The 13,209-nt window shown below is 48.0% G+C and overlaps 2 protein-coding genes across 4 annotated transcripts in view; one reads left to right on the top strand and one right to left on the bottom strand.

The window, feature by feature from the left end:
• PMM2 (phosphomannomutase 2) overlaps nt 1-4,558 on the bottom strand; it is a 28,878-nt gene extending 24,320 nt beyond the window's left edge. Inside the window, exons 1-2 of one of the 3 annotated variants that reach the window (XM_058570084.1) lie at nt 4,440-4,519; nt 1,997-2,101 (exon numbers count right to left, since the gene is read on the bottom strand). Coding sequence is in view for 1 of the 3 variants with exons in the window: in XM_058570082.1 (XP_058426065.1) it covers nt 4,440-4,505 (66 nt within the window). In the remaining 2 variants the exon portion in view is untranslated. Of the gene's footprint in view, nt 1-1,996; nt 2,102-2,142; nt 2,315-4,439 lie in introns of those variants that run through there. The other 2 variants (XM_058570082.1, XM_058570085.1) reach the window with 2 other exon arrangements.
• A 274-nt stretch (nt 4,559-4,832) lies between these two features.
• TMEM186 (transmembrane protein 186) lies at nt 4,833-7,686 on the top strand. The gene has a single exon (XM_058570088.1). It carries the CDS (start codon nt 5,700-5,702, stop codon nt 6,432-6,434), a length of 735 nt encoding a protein of 244 aa, XP_058426071.1. The 5' UTR covers nt 4,833-5,699; the 3' UTR covers nt 6,435-7,686.
• Nucleotides 7,687-13,209: the final 5,523 nt, after the last annotated feature.

The raw sequence follows: 13,209 nt of genomic DNA on the forward strand, positions 1-13,209 counted from the left end.
TGTCAAAAACGAAAACAGAACAGCCATGAGCCATAAAGTAACCGGGAAATGAAACTTGCAAGAGTAACACAACCCTTACTTCCACGTGTGCCAATTCAGATTCTAGGTCTGTAGATAAGTCCAAATATTTTAGTTGTGATTTTGGGACACTGTTTACCAGAAAAAACTTACTAAATTTTACTTATTTTTACTTAGTTTAAAACACGCTAGTAATAGATTAACAGCCGTCGTGTCTGTTCCAGGTATTTTTCTTTGCGTTCATACTCATTCTATGTCCTGTGCAGTCACCTGCTTTTTCAGCACTGAGTTGTGGTGATCCTTCCAGGCCCATACACACAGATCTAGCACATTCCTTTCAAATGCTACACTGCACTCCCTTTACAGATTTAACATAATGAGATTAAAGAGGAAGTTCAGAATTGATTTATTATAATTATACACCCCCCGCAAAACACAAGAGTAAGATCATTAGATTTTTTAGTCTCTCCTAAAAGAAAAGCTCCTATCTATAAACAGCAGTCTCAATGGTACAATTTTATGCTAATTAAATTCCAAACTGTGTGCCAATCCAAAAGAAATTATAAACTAAGATGAAAAGACATCCCTGTATTAAGACAAATGACAATGAATTTTTAAAAGTCTTATTTCATTACTTTTAGCAATCTTAAACACTTACCCGGAATATCTTTACAAATAAAGTTACCAGAAATGAAAAACAAAACCAAAAACCCCCCTTAACTTCAATAAATAAACATCTAGAGTTCAATCTTCTCTTTTTGTAAAAAAGTTTTTTTACAGTAATACATACATATGATTAATAAAATAAAATTGTACACAAGGGCTTATAACAGAATGCAATCTTTTCTACACCTTCCGGTGGAATCTCGACCTAGCAGACAAAATCTGGAATTGCACTAGGGGCCTCTATGAGTCAACGACTGTGACAACAGGTCCCCGAGTTGCCCAAGTGGTTTACGCAGACCTGACATCAGACGGAGAGGAAATGGGGAAGACTCCTTTGATTGCAAAATATTAAAAGTCCAGTACTAACAATAACAACAACAAAGGCAATACCTCCATCTTCAAACGGAACCCTAAGCGTACCATTTATTCTCTCTCAACCCTGATGCACACTAGTGAGCTGGATGGTACTGTGGTCGGCCATCAGACCTGTTCCACATGTGAATGGGTTGTAGAAGGCACCCAAGTGGCAGCACATACTTCTGGACAGGAAATGAGACCCAGCTGCTTGTGATCACAACAGAGCATCTAAACTACATCCCACTGCAGGAGAGATCTTTAGGGCAAAATAACCACATAGCAAAATTGTCGTGATGTTCCCAAATACCTCTTATGCTGATAATTACAAGGAATTCTTTATAAATCACCCAGACAAAATAAAACACAGAGAAAGATCCAAAAGCTTGAAATTAAGGTGAAAAAAAAATTATAAAAGGCTTTTTTGGGACAATTAAGGAAACCTGACTGGAGTAGAGGAAGCGTCAGCAAAATAAGGCCTGTGGGCCAGAACTGGCCCCTGCCTGTCTCTGTGAAGGACGACTGCAGCACAGCCACGTCCACTCACTTATGCAGTGTCCGCGGCTACAACAGAGCTGAGCAGTCGTGACAGAGAGCACACGGCCTGTGAAGCCTCAACTACTTACTATCTGGCTTTTTACAGAAAAGAGTTTGCTGGCCCTTGGACTGGGGTATTAACACGAGAGAACTGGCGATAGTTTTCTTAGGTGTGATGATGATACTGTGGTTACGACAGACGTTGTCCTCGAGAGATGCAGGCTCAAATATTTAGGGGTAAAGAACTGTGATGACTGCAGCTTAGGAAGTGGTACAGCAAAGATTAAAAAAAAAAGAGATAACGTTAATATCAACCATCGTTGAATTTAAGTGGTAGGGATATGGCTGTTCTGGGCACTATTTTTTCAGTGATTCTGTATGTTTGAAATTTTTCATGATGGAAAGTTGGAAAACAATTCACCTAGCTTTATGCCCCTCTTCTTTTTGCAGGCTTTTCTTCCAAGTCTCGATTGTTTTTAGATGGAATGGCATTTCTCAGGAAAGTACTCAGCACAACAAAATTCTACTAAAACAGTGAAATGTGCAAAGATTTTAATTAGATTTTACCTGTTTAGGTCATATCCTCTTTCAGCAGCTGCAAGAAAAGATAACCTATTCTTCTGCTTCTGGATTGTATTCTGCTTACCAATGTTTGAGAATGCATGTATTGAGAAAGAGAAAGGTTGCATAATGAATAGATTTGTTGCTAAAATAATTTTTATTTTTTACCTACAGCACACAGAAACAATTCTCTCTTAAACTACAGAATTTTTTTTTGAGTGTAAAAATTATTTATGTTCACTGCAAAGAATATAATGTTTAAAATGTTTTAATGCGGGGCCGGCCCCGTGGCTTAGCGGTTAAGTGTGTGTGCTCTGCTACTGGCAGCCCAGGTTCGGATCCCGGGCGTGCACCGACGCACCGCTTCTCCGGCCATGCTGAGGCCGGATTCCACATACAGCAACTAGAAGGATGTGCAACTATGACATACAACTATCTACTGGGACTTTGGGGGGGGGGGGCGGGGAAGGAGGATTAGCATGGATGTCAGCTCAGGGCTGATCTTCCTCACTAAAAAAGAAAAAAAAATGCTTTAAGGGAATAACGGGTTTTAACGGAGTCCAATGGGTTGCCTGGTTTCTTTACTATTTCATACTTTATGCTTATATATCCTGATTCCTTCTGGGAATCAGAAGCATTTCCTAAATTACATACCCAACAATCAGAACAGCTTCCACCTTAGAACAGTGGCAGAAAATGACAAATTTAACAAATAACAATGCCCCGAAGCCCAGAGACTTGTACCAGATCTGCTGTGTGAAATCGAGAAGGTCATGGTTTCACAGGGTCTCAGTTTCCTTACATTTAAAACGTAGTAACAACTATTCTACCCGGGATGAAGGAGGGAGAAAGGTTGAGAGGGTCCAATGACATAATGTAAAGAAGCTTGGAATGTACCCTGCAGACCATTATGGCCAACAGGCCAAATTGAGCAGCTGGCTGTTTTTGTAATAAGTAAATAAAACAAACTTCTACTGGAACACAGCCACGCTGTGTCTACATATGGTCTATGGCTACTTTTGCATTAAAGTCGCATTAGTTACGACAGACCATATGGTCAGCAAAGACAAAAGTATTTGCCATCTGGCTCTTTACAAACCATGAACTGCTGACTTCTGCTCTAGACCACTATGGGCTTTTAACAACTCCCTAGTGTGTCTTGATCACTGAATCTCAAGAGTCAAAAAGAGGCCAGCCCCGTGGCTTAGCGGTTATCTATAAGAATGTGCAACTATGGCATACAACTATCTACTGGGGACGGAATGTCTAAAAGAAAAAACAAAGCCTTGTCGGCAAAAAAAAAAAAAAAAAAGTCAAAAAGGGCCTTTCGAGAACTTGCAGTTGAGTATCATCACTAGGTAAATCAAACCTGCGGCTCACAAAGATAAAATGATATGGTTAGGGTCACACAGTCGACGTGGAATTCTGGAGCATGCCACTACTACCACCTAGCCAAAACTAAGGGTGGCAGGGACAGAACTTGAAGATAGTGAGGCCATTTGGGCCCACTCTCAAGTTCAAATGGCTGGTGTTCAGTGACCAATTTGTGCAACGGGGAGGCCAGAGCAAGCTTGAACACAAATGCTGATCTTAACTCAAACCTATCCGTGCCCGTAGCAGCAAAATTTGGAAGTGGGAAGCACGTTTCCATGGGTCCAAGGGGGCTCTCAGCAGGCAGCCTGTAACAATCTAGGTCTCCTCCATAACCCTAGTCCACTGCAGAGGCTGGAGGAGGGGGTGGTGGCGGCGGATAATATTTATTGGATATCACCGAACACGGCCTACCGTATGCAAGATACTTTCATGAACTTATTTGACTTCATTCGACCTTCACAATCACCATATGTAACACGTAATGTCCCCATTTAAAGCTGTGGATGCTGAGGCCCTGGGGTTAAGCTACTTGCTGAAGGTCACACAGCTGTCCAGAGGTAAAGCTGAGCCTCTACTAGGTCTGTTTGCCTTAGAAACATGCTTTTCCTATCAGGCTACAAGGCACAGCCCATAGTCGACCCGGGCTTGCGGTGCGAGTCCAGAATTGCGTTTCCCAACCCAATACAAACTTCTTGCTCTCAAGAGTTTTTCGGCCCCGTCCCATCTCTCCGAGCAGCCTGAGGTCTTGAAGAGCTGGCTGGGGTTCCGTCGCATCCCTCCAGGGCACCCAGAAGCGAGTTTAGCCCCGCCACAGCAGGGAGGCGGTTCTTGGACGCCCCTCGACGCCCACCCCGGGCGGCCGTTCGTCCCGCATAGGAGCAGCAGGGGGCTCTGCACTGGCTGCTGCCCGCCCGCCGGGCGCCGCCTACCTGCCGTGGTGGCGTCAGGGTGCCGTCCACGTCGAAGAGGCAGAGCGCTGGCCCAGGAGCCGCCATGTCCAGACTTTGCCTCACACGCGACTTGACTCGTTGGCACTGGGAACTCGGCCCGGAACTTCCGGGTTCGGCCCCCGTGTCGCAGGGCACGCCGGGAGGAGGAGAATCCGCTCCCACAATGCCTGGGACTAACGTCAGCTAGTCTCGCCGGACCACAAATCCCAGAGTGCAACGCGCCCCAGAGCTGGCCTACTACGGCCGAGCATGCGCTCTTAAAGTTTCCGGGGGAAGATGGGATTCACTTCCGGCAGCAGGAAGCTGGCCCATGGTAAGAAGGCGAGTGCTGGGAACTCAGGGAGGTGACCTGGTTTTGGGGTCGGAGTCAGGGCTGGGGGAGGCAGGCAGACGCCTGGGGTTCCGATGCGGAGAATCCGCGGCGGATACTTCCGGGGTGGGTTACGATTTGCAATCGCCCGGCTTCCTCTGCGCTCAGGTCACGTGGGCCAGCAACAGCGGTAATTAAATGTGACTGAGTGCGCACCGTGCAAGTCCATCAAGTGCATTTGAGGACTTTAAAAGCATTACCTCAGTCAGCGTGTTCCGAATCCCCATTTGAAAGATGGAGAAACTGAGGCCCACAGAGGAGGAGTAACTTGCCCAAGGACCCGTAGCTGGTGACTGCAGGAGCCAGGACGAGAACCCAGATCTGGCCCGAAAACCCAAGGCATCTTTCCCTGCACTAGTCAAGGTGTAGAACTGTGCGTCTAATAAAATCCTTGGGCCTCATCCCTCCCTCCTCCCTCGTTCTTCCCCCTCCCCCTAACTAGGCTAAGAACACAGCATTTCCCTTCAGCACCCAAGATGACGCTTTCCCCTGACAGAGAATTGGGAAGTTGTTAGGATGCATATCTCTTGGATTTGTTCCCCACCAGAACATTGATTGTTTAGCTTCCTGCTTGGGTAAATGTTCGCACAGCCTTATGCTTCCAGCGCCTGGCCCAGAGTTGGCCCTCCCTGGGTGTTTGACGAATGAATCTCCTTGAACTGCCTAGAGGAAAGAGGATCTGTTTGAATCAGACCCTGCCCCACTCGCTGGCTGTGTGTCTGGGTAAATTTCTTGCCTTCTCTGGGCTTCTCGGTGGTAATGTGGAAGGAGGGATGCTTGTCTTGCGCAGCTTGCATGAAGATCACATGAGGTACAGCATCTGGCTTTCCCTTTCTCTCTGTCTCTGGCAATAATGGCGACCTCACAAGATGGTCGGGAGCCTTGGTGTAAGATGCTTTGCAGATGTCCATTGTGTGATTAGCATGGTTGAGTTCTATGAGAGAAATGGTCTCCTGTCTCCCTTGCAGGCTGCCCTCCTCCGGGTTGTGCCGCGGTTGCCAGGGCCAGCGGCGTGGGGAAGGCCTCTCTACCGGCTATGGTGCTGCAGTGGGCAGGATCCTAGGAGGTGGGTGGGGAACAAGTCGCCCGCCTCCAAGGAGAAGCCACCAGGCACAGAGACAGAGAAATTCCAGATGGTCTACCGATTTGATGCCATCAGAGCCTTCGGGTACTTGTCTCAGCTGAAGGTGGCACAGACGGCCCTGACGGTGGTGGCCCTGCCTCCTGGCCTCTACTGGTACTCCCAGGGCCTCATGACTTTCAACTCCCTGTGCCTCGTGGGCGGGATCGCTGGCTTTGCCCTGGCCATGCTGTGCTGGATGAGTTATTTCTTCCGGAGGCTGGTGGGCATCCTGTACGTGAACGAGTCAGGCACCGTGCTGCGGGTGGCTCACCTGACCTTCTGGGGCTGGCGACAGGACACGTATTGCCCCGTGGCCGACGTGGTCCCCATGACGGAAACCAAGGACCGGCCCCAGGAGCTGTTCGTGCGTATTCAGCAGTACAGCGGGAAGCAGACCTTCTACCTCACCCTGCGCTACGGCCGCATCCTGGACAGGGAGCGTTTCATGCAGGTGTTTGGGATGCTGGACACGCTCAAGTGAACAGCTGGGAGCCGGGCCTCTGGGTCACCCTGGGCCACCTGGATCTCCCATGGGAAGGCCGAGGGTGTGAGTGAGGCTGAAGAAGGGGACCGGCCAGCTGGAGACTTTGCCAAGGCCTCTGGGGACTTGTCTTTTGGGATGCGGAAAATTCACAGGCAGAAGCTAGTAACTGGGTTTAGGAAAGAGGCCCTTCGTGAGAATACTTACTGCACTTGTGTGTGACATTCAAACAGGTAATGGCCAGGAGTTTCTGTTAAGAGCCAGTTCTTGGGGGAAGCTATGCCAGATTCACTCAGACAGTAACTGCTGTGAGGTCGGAAGTCAGAGAGGTGTGGCGGGGAGCACAGGATTGGGAGTTGGAAGACTCCCTGTCCTCAACTCCCTGTCCTCGGGCAGGTTGTTGAGTCTCTCTGAACCTCTGTTTTCAGATCTGTACAATGGAAAATCCTGCCTGTCTATGCGATGAGTGCGAGAACAAATACATGTCAAGGGCTTTCCAAACTCAACAGCCAGGAGCAAACGTGAACCATTAATCCAGGGGAGATGGGGCAGTGAAAGGCTTCTAGGCATTTGGTAGGGATTTTTCGAGCTCTGTGCTGTGCCCCTTCGTGGGCCCGGGGGCAGAAGGAAGGGACTGGGAGGAAGCCTAGAGGTGGGTCATCACATCTTGCCAGGACAGTAACTGCACAGTGGCTGGGGCAGGGATGTTGTCTACACGAGCACAGCCCCCTTGCTAGGACTGTGTTCACCACCCAGGGGTCTAGGGGCTTGCATCTGCAGTGTGATAAAGTCAGATGAACTATATGCTGGGGCATTATTTTATAAACTAAAGCCAGTTATATGCATTGCCCCCCATAATTAGTAATATATGTTTATTATACAATTTGTAATAGAGTAAAGAGGAAGGAAGACATGATCATTATAATTCTGCCACTCAAAAGTCAATGACTAAATGTTGTGTAGCCTTCCTGTCCTTTTTTTATTGTAGGATAATATACGTAACTTAAATTTATCCTTTTAACCATTTCTAAGTGTATAATTCAGTGGTATTAAGTACATTCACAGTGTTGTGAAACCATCACCTTTATCCATTTCCAGAACTTTTTCATCCTCTCAAATAGAAACTCTTGAACCCATTAAACAGGAACTCCTCGTTCCCCCTCCCTCAGCCCTTGGCAACCACTAATCTGCTTTCTGTCTCTATGGATTGGCCTATTCTGGACATTTCATATAAATGGAATCCTACACTGTGTGGCCTTTTGTGTCTGGCTTCTTTCACTTGGCATAATGTTTTCCGGGTTCATCCATGTGGTAGCAGGTATCAGAACTTCATTCCTTTTTTATGGCTGAATAATATATGTATATACCACCTTTTGTTTATCCAGTCATCTGTTGATGGACATTTTGATTGTTTCCACCTTTTGGCTATGGTGAATGATGCTGCTACGAACTAATGCTGCTGTGAACGTTGGTGTAGAAATAGCTGAGAGCCTGCTTTCAGTTCTTTTGGGTGTACACTCAAAAGTGGATGCCTGGATCATACGGTCAGTCTTTTTTTTTTTTTTTTAAGATTTTATTTATTTTTTCCCCCCAAAGCCCCAGTGGATAGTTGTATGTCATAGCTGCACATCCTTCTAGTTGCTGTATGTGGGACGCGGCCTCAGCATGGCCGGAGAAGCGGTGCGTTGGTGCGCGCCCGGGATCCGAACCCGGGCCACCAGCAGCAGAGCGCGCGCACTTAACTGCTAAGCCACAGGGCCGGCCCCATACAGTAATTCTATGTTTGACTTTTCGAGGACCTGCCAAACTTTTCCATGGCACCTGCACCATTTTATATTCCCACCAGCAATGCATGAGAGTTCCAGTTTCTCCGCATCTATTTTTTTTTTTTGACAATAGCCATCCTAATGGGTGTGAAATGTTATCTCATTGTACTTCTAATCTTTTTAAAAACATAGATGTTATACTGTATCTGAAATTGTTTGGGTTTTTTGCTTCATGTTATAATTTTTTTTTCCCCCCAAAGCCCCAGTAGATAGTTGTATGTCATAGCTGCACATCCTTCTAGTTGCTGTATGTGGGACGCGGCCTCAGCATGGCCGGAGAAGCAGTGTGCCAGTATGCGCCTGGGATCCGAACCCGGGCCACCAGCAGCAGAGCGCGCGCACCTAACCGCTAAGCCACGGGGCCGGCCCCTGATTTTTTCATTTAAGTACTCTTGATGCAAAAAAAAAAAAAAAATCAGGAATGGCAACGTATTCCACTGAGTGGATGTAGCTGGTTCTTTAACCTTTACTATTTAAGTCATATTTAAGTCATTTCCTTTTTTTTTTTTTTTTTTTTTGCTGAGGAAGATTAGCCCTGAGCTAACATCTGTTGCCAGTCCTCCTCTTGCTGAGGAAGATTGGTTCCTCCAGAATAGCAGGAGGGCGCACGACTCGGTGAGGGGACATTTGAGTGGAGGGGGAGCCGGGGTGTGAGGAGGAGGCAGGCACAGAGGCTTTGGGGACAGCAAGTGTGCAGTTCTGCCCCATAGGAGCTGGGGGCACTTGCTAAGGGGAGGAGCCTGAATTTGATCCTAATCGCTATGGGAAGCCTTAGAGGGTCAGAGAAAGGAGAGAACAGTGAAAGAAGTTTGGGGGCTTTTAAGAACGAGAGGAAACAGCTCTTTTTAATTCCTATTCATTTTTAGTTAAAGATGCAAATGAAAGGTTATTGGCTTTTGGATTTGTTTCCTTCATTAAATTCCCATCCCATGTTAATTCCTGCCAACGGGAGACGGTGGTCTGGGGACTGTGCGTGTGATTGTGTCCCTCAGATGTTTGGGGACACAGCGCACCCACTGTCAGTCTGGGCATAGCTGTGGTTTTCCTAGATAGAGGGCTGCGCACGCAGGAGGATGCTCCTAGTATGCGGTGGTGCTCAGGGTGTGAGCCAGAGCCTGGTCGTGGGCCTGGAGGGTCCTGGAGGGCCAAAGCCATTCAGGAGTGCTGGCTCTCTCTTCAGGGCAAATGGCATGTGGTTCCATTGACTTCGAGGTTTATGGACTCCAGAAATATGACCAGAACCAGACCACTTCCCACCCCCTGCAGCGCGGCCATTCTGGCTGGCCCAAGCACCCTCGTATCTCCTCTGGGTCTTTGCAACCTGCTGCTTCCATCCTTGTCCTACTAGAGTCTGTTCTCCCAGTGAGCAACCAGTGACCCTAAAAAAAAGAACCCCGTCACTGCTGTAAGAGCTGCAGTCCTCAGGGCCCACCCCTGCCCCCAGCTGTCTTCCCTTCCCCACTCCGCCCTGATCGCCTCACTCAGTGTATTCACCTTGCTCTTCCTCCAGTAACCAAGGACACTCAGCCTTGGGGCCTTTGCATTGGAAGCCTTTCTCCCTGGATATCTGCATAGAGACCTGCACCTCTCTCTCTCTCTCCACCCCCAGTTTCTTCCTCTGTATACCAGGGGTGTTGTTATTTCTGCTCACGAAGTTGTAGTCACGATTCGGTTGTACAGAAGAGTCCGTTATATAATTACAGAGAGCTGTTGGTTCCCTTCTGTACCCTTCCCTCCCCTGCTTATCAGTTCCTTCAATGACTGTGAACCCCTTCCCCCAAAGATGTGCAGTCTGTGCCTATGGCTTAAGAGGTACTAATGATTTGACCTTGACCTCATTAAAAACACAAAGTAACTCAGCCCCTGGTGTTGGGTGGGTTGTAAGCAATTACCTGAGCGAGCCTCACCCCTGGAGATTCTGATGGAGTATGTCTGGGATGGGTCCCCAGAATCTGTCTTTTTTTTTTTGGTGAGGAAGATCAGCCCTGAGCTAACATCTGATTCCAATCCTCCTCTTTCTTCTGAGGAAGACTGGCCCTGAGCTAACATCCGTGCCCATTTTCCTCCACTTTACATGGACACCGCCACAGCATGGCTCGACAAACAGTGCGTCAGTGCGCGCCCGGGATCCGAACCCGCGAACCCCAGGCTGCCGCAGCGGAGCGCACGCACTCATCCGCTTGCGCCACTGGGCTGGCCCCCAGAATCTGTCTTTTTCACAAGCTTGGAGCCAATTCTGAAATGCAGCCAGGCTGGGAATTCCTGAAATAGACTACCAGGACAGGAAACACCAGAGGAACACAAGCCCCTGTGGACGTCGTGCTCTCGGGCCAATTTTTTGCCTGAAGAATAGGTTCTCAGTCCTGGCTCCATGTGCAGAGTCACCTGGAGAGCTTTCAAAAAATACTGCTGCCCAGGCCCATGACTGGATTCCCCAGGTGATGCTCATAGCCTGGGGTGACAGTCATGCCAGAAATGTCACTGCACAAAGGGCACGATCTGCTCACTGTGAGACAAAAGCCAGTTGTCAGGAGGCAAGATGGTGGAAAAGAAAGGGCAGTGTATTCCAGCTTGCCAGCAAGGGAGAAGATGGCCGCCTAATGTCTCAAAGAACCATCTTAAGGGGACACAAAATCTTACAGCAGTTATATAGGCCGGTGGGTTACAGGGGAGGGGGTTAGGAATGTTGACCCTCAGGTGTTACAGACTGGGACTCCCACACCAGATCTTTCAGTTCTCATTGTTGATGGCTATCAGCATAGACTCTCTGTTCGGGGGTCATCACATTCCTAAGGAACTCAAAACAACAAAGTTATCTTATCACAACTGGGAGGTATGTGCACAAGCAGGGGTTGTAAAATCCACAGAGCAGTCAGATCTGAAGGGTGCATGCCCAGCTGGGTTAGTTACTCAGAAGTCATTCAAAGTCACAATATGGCTTCCCTTATGTCAACCTTGTCTGGTATCAGAAGTGTCACCATACTGGGAGGCGAGACCCCCATTCTCACCAGCGTTGGCACGAAAGAGCCTCCACTTTGAGACATGATCTGCTTCTGCAGTACCAGCAGAGGGCACACAGAGCAAATGCATTATTCCATCCCTTTATTCTGACCTTAAATCACAGATCCCCATGTGATGACCGAGTGGGTTAGGGCTTCTGCAGCCACCAGTGGGGCAGTACTTGGGAGCTGTCTGAAACCCTAAAATCAGCAACAACAAAACTCACCTTGTAGCTTCCAGTAGAAACTGGGCATCTGTATTTTTATGCTTCCCAGGTAATCCCAAGGCACCCTGACTTTTGAGAATCACTGGGATTTACCCTTCCCAAAAGCCGTGCCTCTGATGGTAAAGCAGCTTCTCAGAAAATGGAAGTGGTCTTTAGATTCAGGTGGTGGATACACTGGCAATTCTCCCCCTTTGACAACAATTCCAAAATACTAGAAGTACCCAAGCATACATATGAGGATGTTCACTGAGTGTTCCCAATAGTGAAACAAACAAAACAATAGCAACAACAAAACTAGAAATAAACTAAGTTTCCATTAGTAGGTAACAGTTAAATAAATGTTGGTAGATCCATACTGTGGAATATTACACGGCCCTTAAAAAGAATGAGGTTGAACTATATATATATGTATATATCATAGAACAATATAGTTCTGTGTGATCCTATTTGTGTTTAAAAACAATACATGCATTCCAGATCGTTAACAGTGGTTACCTCTGGGGAGAGGATTGGGGGTGGGAGGGGTGGATGTGATGAAGGGAAGACTTTTCTACTTTCAACTTTAGAACCTCCTAGTATTGTTTAAAATTTTCATAATTAGCATGTCATCCATCTTAACAAATGAAGGAAAATGCTGTAGTAAACACAGTCTCTTCTTCCATCCTTTCCCCTCACGCCAGAGGTAAAGAGAAGAGTCGTTCAACCATGAATTCCCATTCCGTACTTGGGAGCTGAGTTGACAGTAGGGAACATTCTGTCAGTGAAAGCGTCAGTGACATAACTGTGTTTGTCCCTTGTAGACTGGTTTTCCTTCCCGTTTGCTGGGAACTGTCTAGACTTTGGTCCCTCCATATCCTGCGCTGTGTGTAATTTAGATGTAGGGGATGGGTGGTCTGTGTCATGTCAGTTTTCATGTGGTAGTTGTTATGGACTGGATGTTTGTGTCCCCCCTAAAATTCATGTTGAAACCATAACCCCCAATGTGATGGTGTTTGGAGGTGGGACCTTTGGGAGGTGATTAGGATTAGATAAGATCATGAGGGTGGAGCTCCATGATGGGATTCGTGTTCTTATAAAAAAAGATAGAGGCCGGCCCAGTGGCGCAGCGGTTGAGTGTGCGTGCTCGCCTCAGCATCCCGGGGGTTCGCAGGTTCTGATCCCGGGCGCACACTTGCGCACTGCCTGTCAGGCCATGCTGTGGCGGCGTCCCATATAAAGTGGAGGAAGATGGGCACGGATGTTAGCCCAGGGGCAGTCTTCCTCAGCAAAAAGAGGAGGATTAGCATGGATGTTAGCTCAGGGCCAGTCTTCCTCACAAAAAAAATAAATAAATAAAAGAGGAAGAGACTCTGTGTGCATGCACCAAGGAAGGCCATGTGAGGACAGCCAGGAAGAGGCCCTCACCAAGAGCCGGACCACGGACTGCCAGCCTGCAGAAGCGTGAGAAATGTTTGCTGTTTAAGCTCCCCAGTCTGTGGTGTTCTGTCATAGCAGCCCGAGCTGAGGAAGACCAGGGTCCTCCAGACCGTGGTGAGTCGGCCGTAACTGGCACGTTCACGGCGTGCGCGGTTGGGAGCTGTTGTCCTTCCTGCAACAGTGAGACACTGCCTGTCGCGGGGCAGATACCCACGCCAGCCCGTCATTAAACACCACGTTTAATGCTCTCTCCAGGACAGATTTGGCGGGCTTAGCTGCTGGGGGGGGCAGCCCCAGGTGAATTGCC

This window comes from Diceros bicornis, chromosome 26 (assembly GCF_020826845.1).
Source record: "Diceros bicornis minor isolate mBicDic1 chromosome 26, mDicBic1.mat.cur, whole genome shotgun sequence".
Lineage (NCBI taxonomy): Eukaryota > Metazoa > Chordata > Mammalia > Perissodactyla > Rhinocerotidae > Diceros > Diceros bicornis.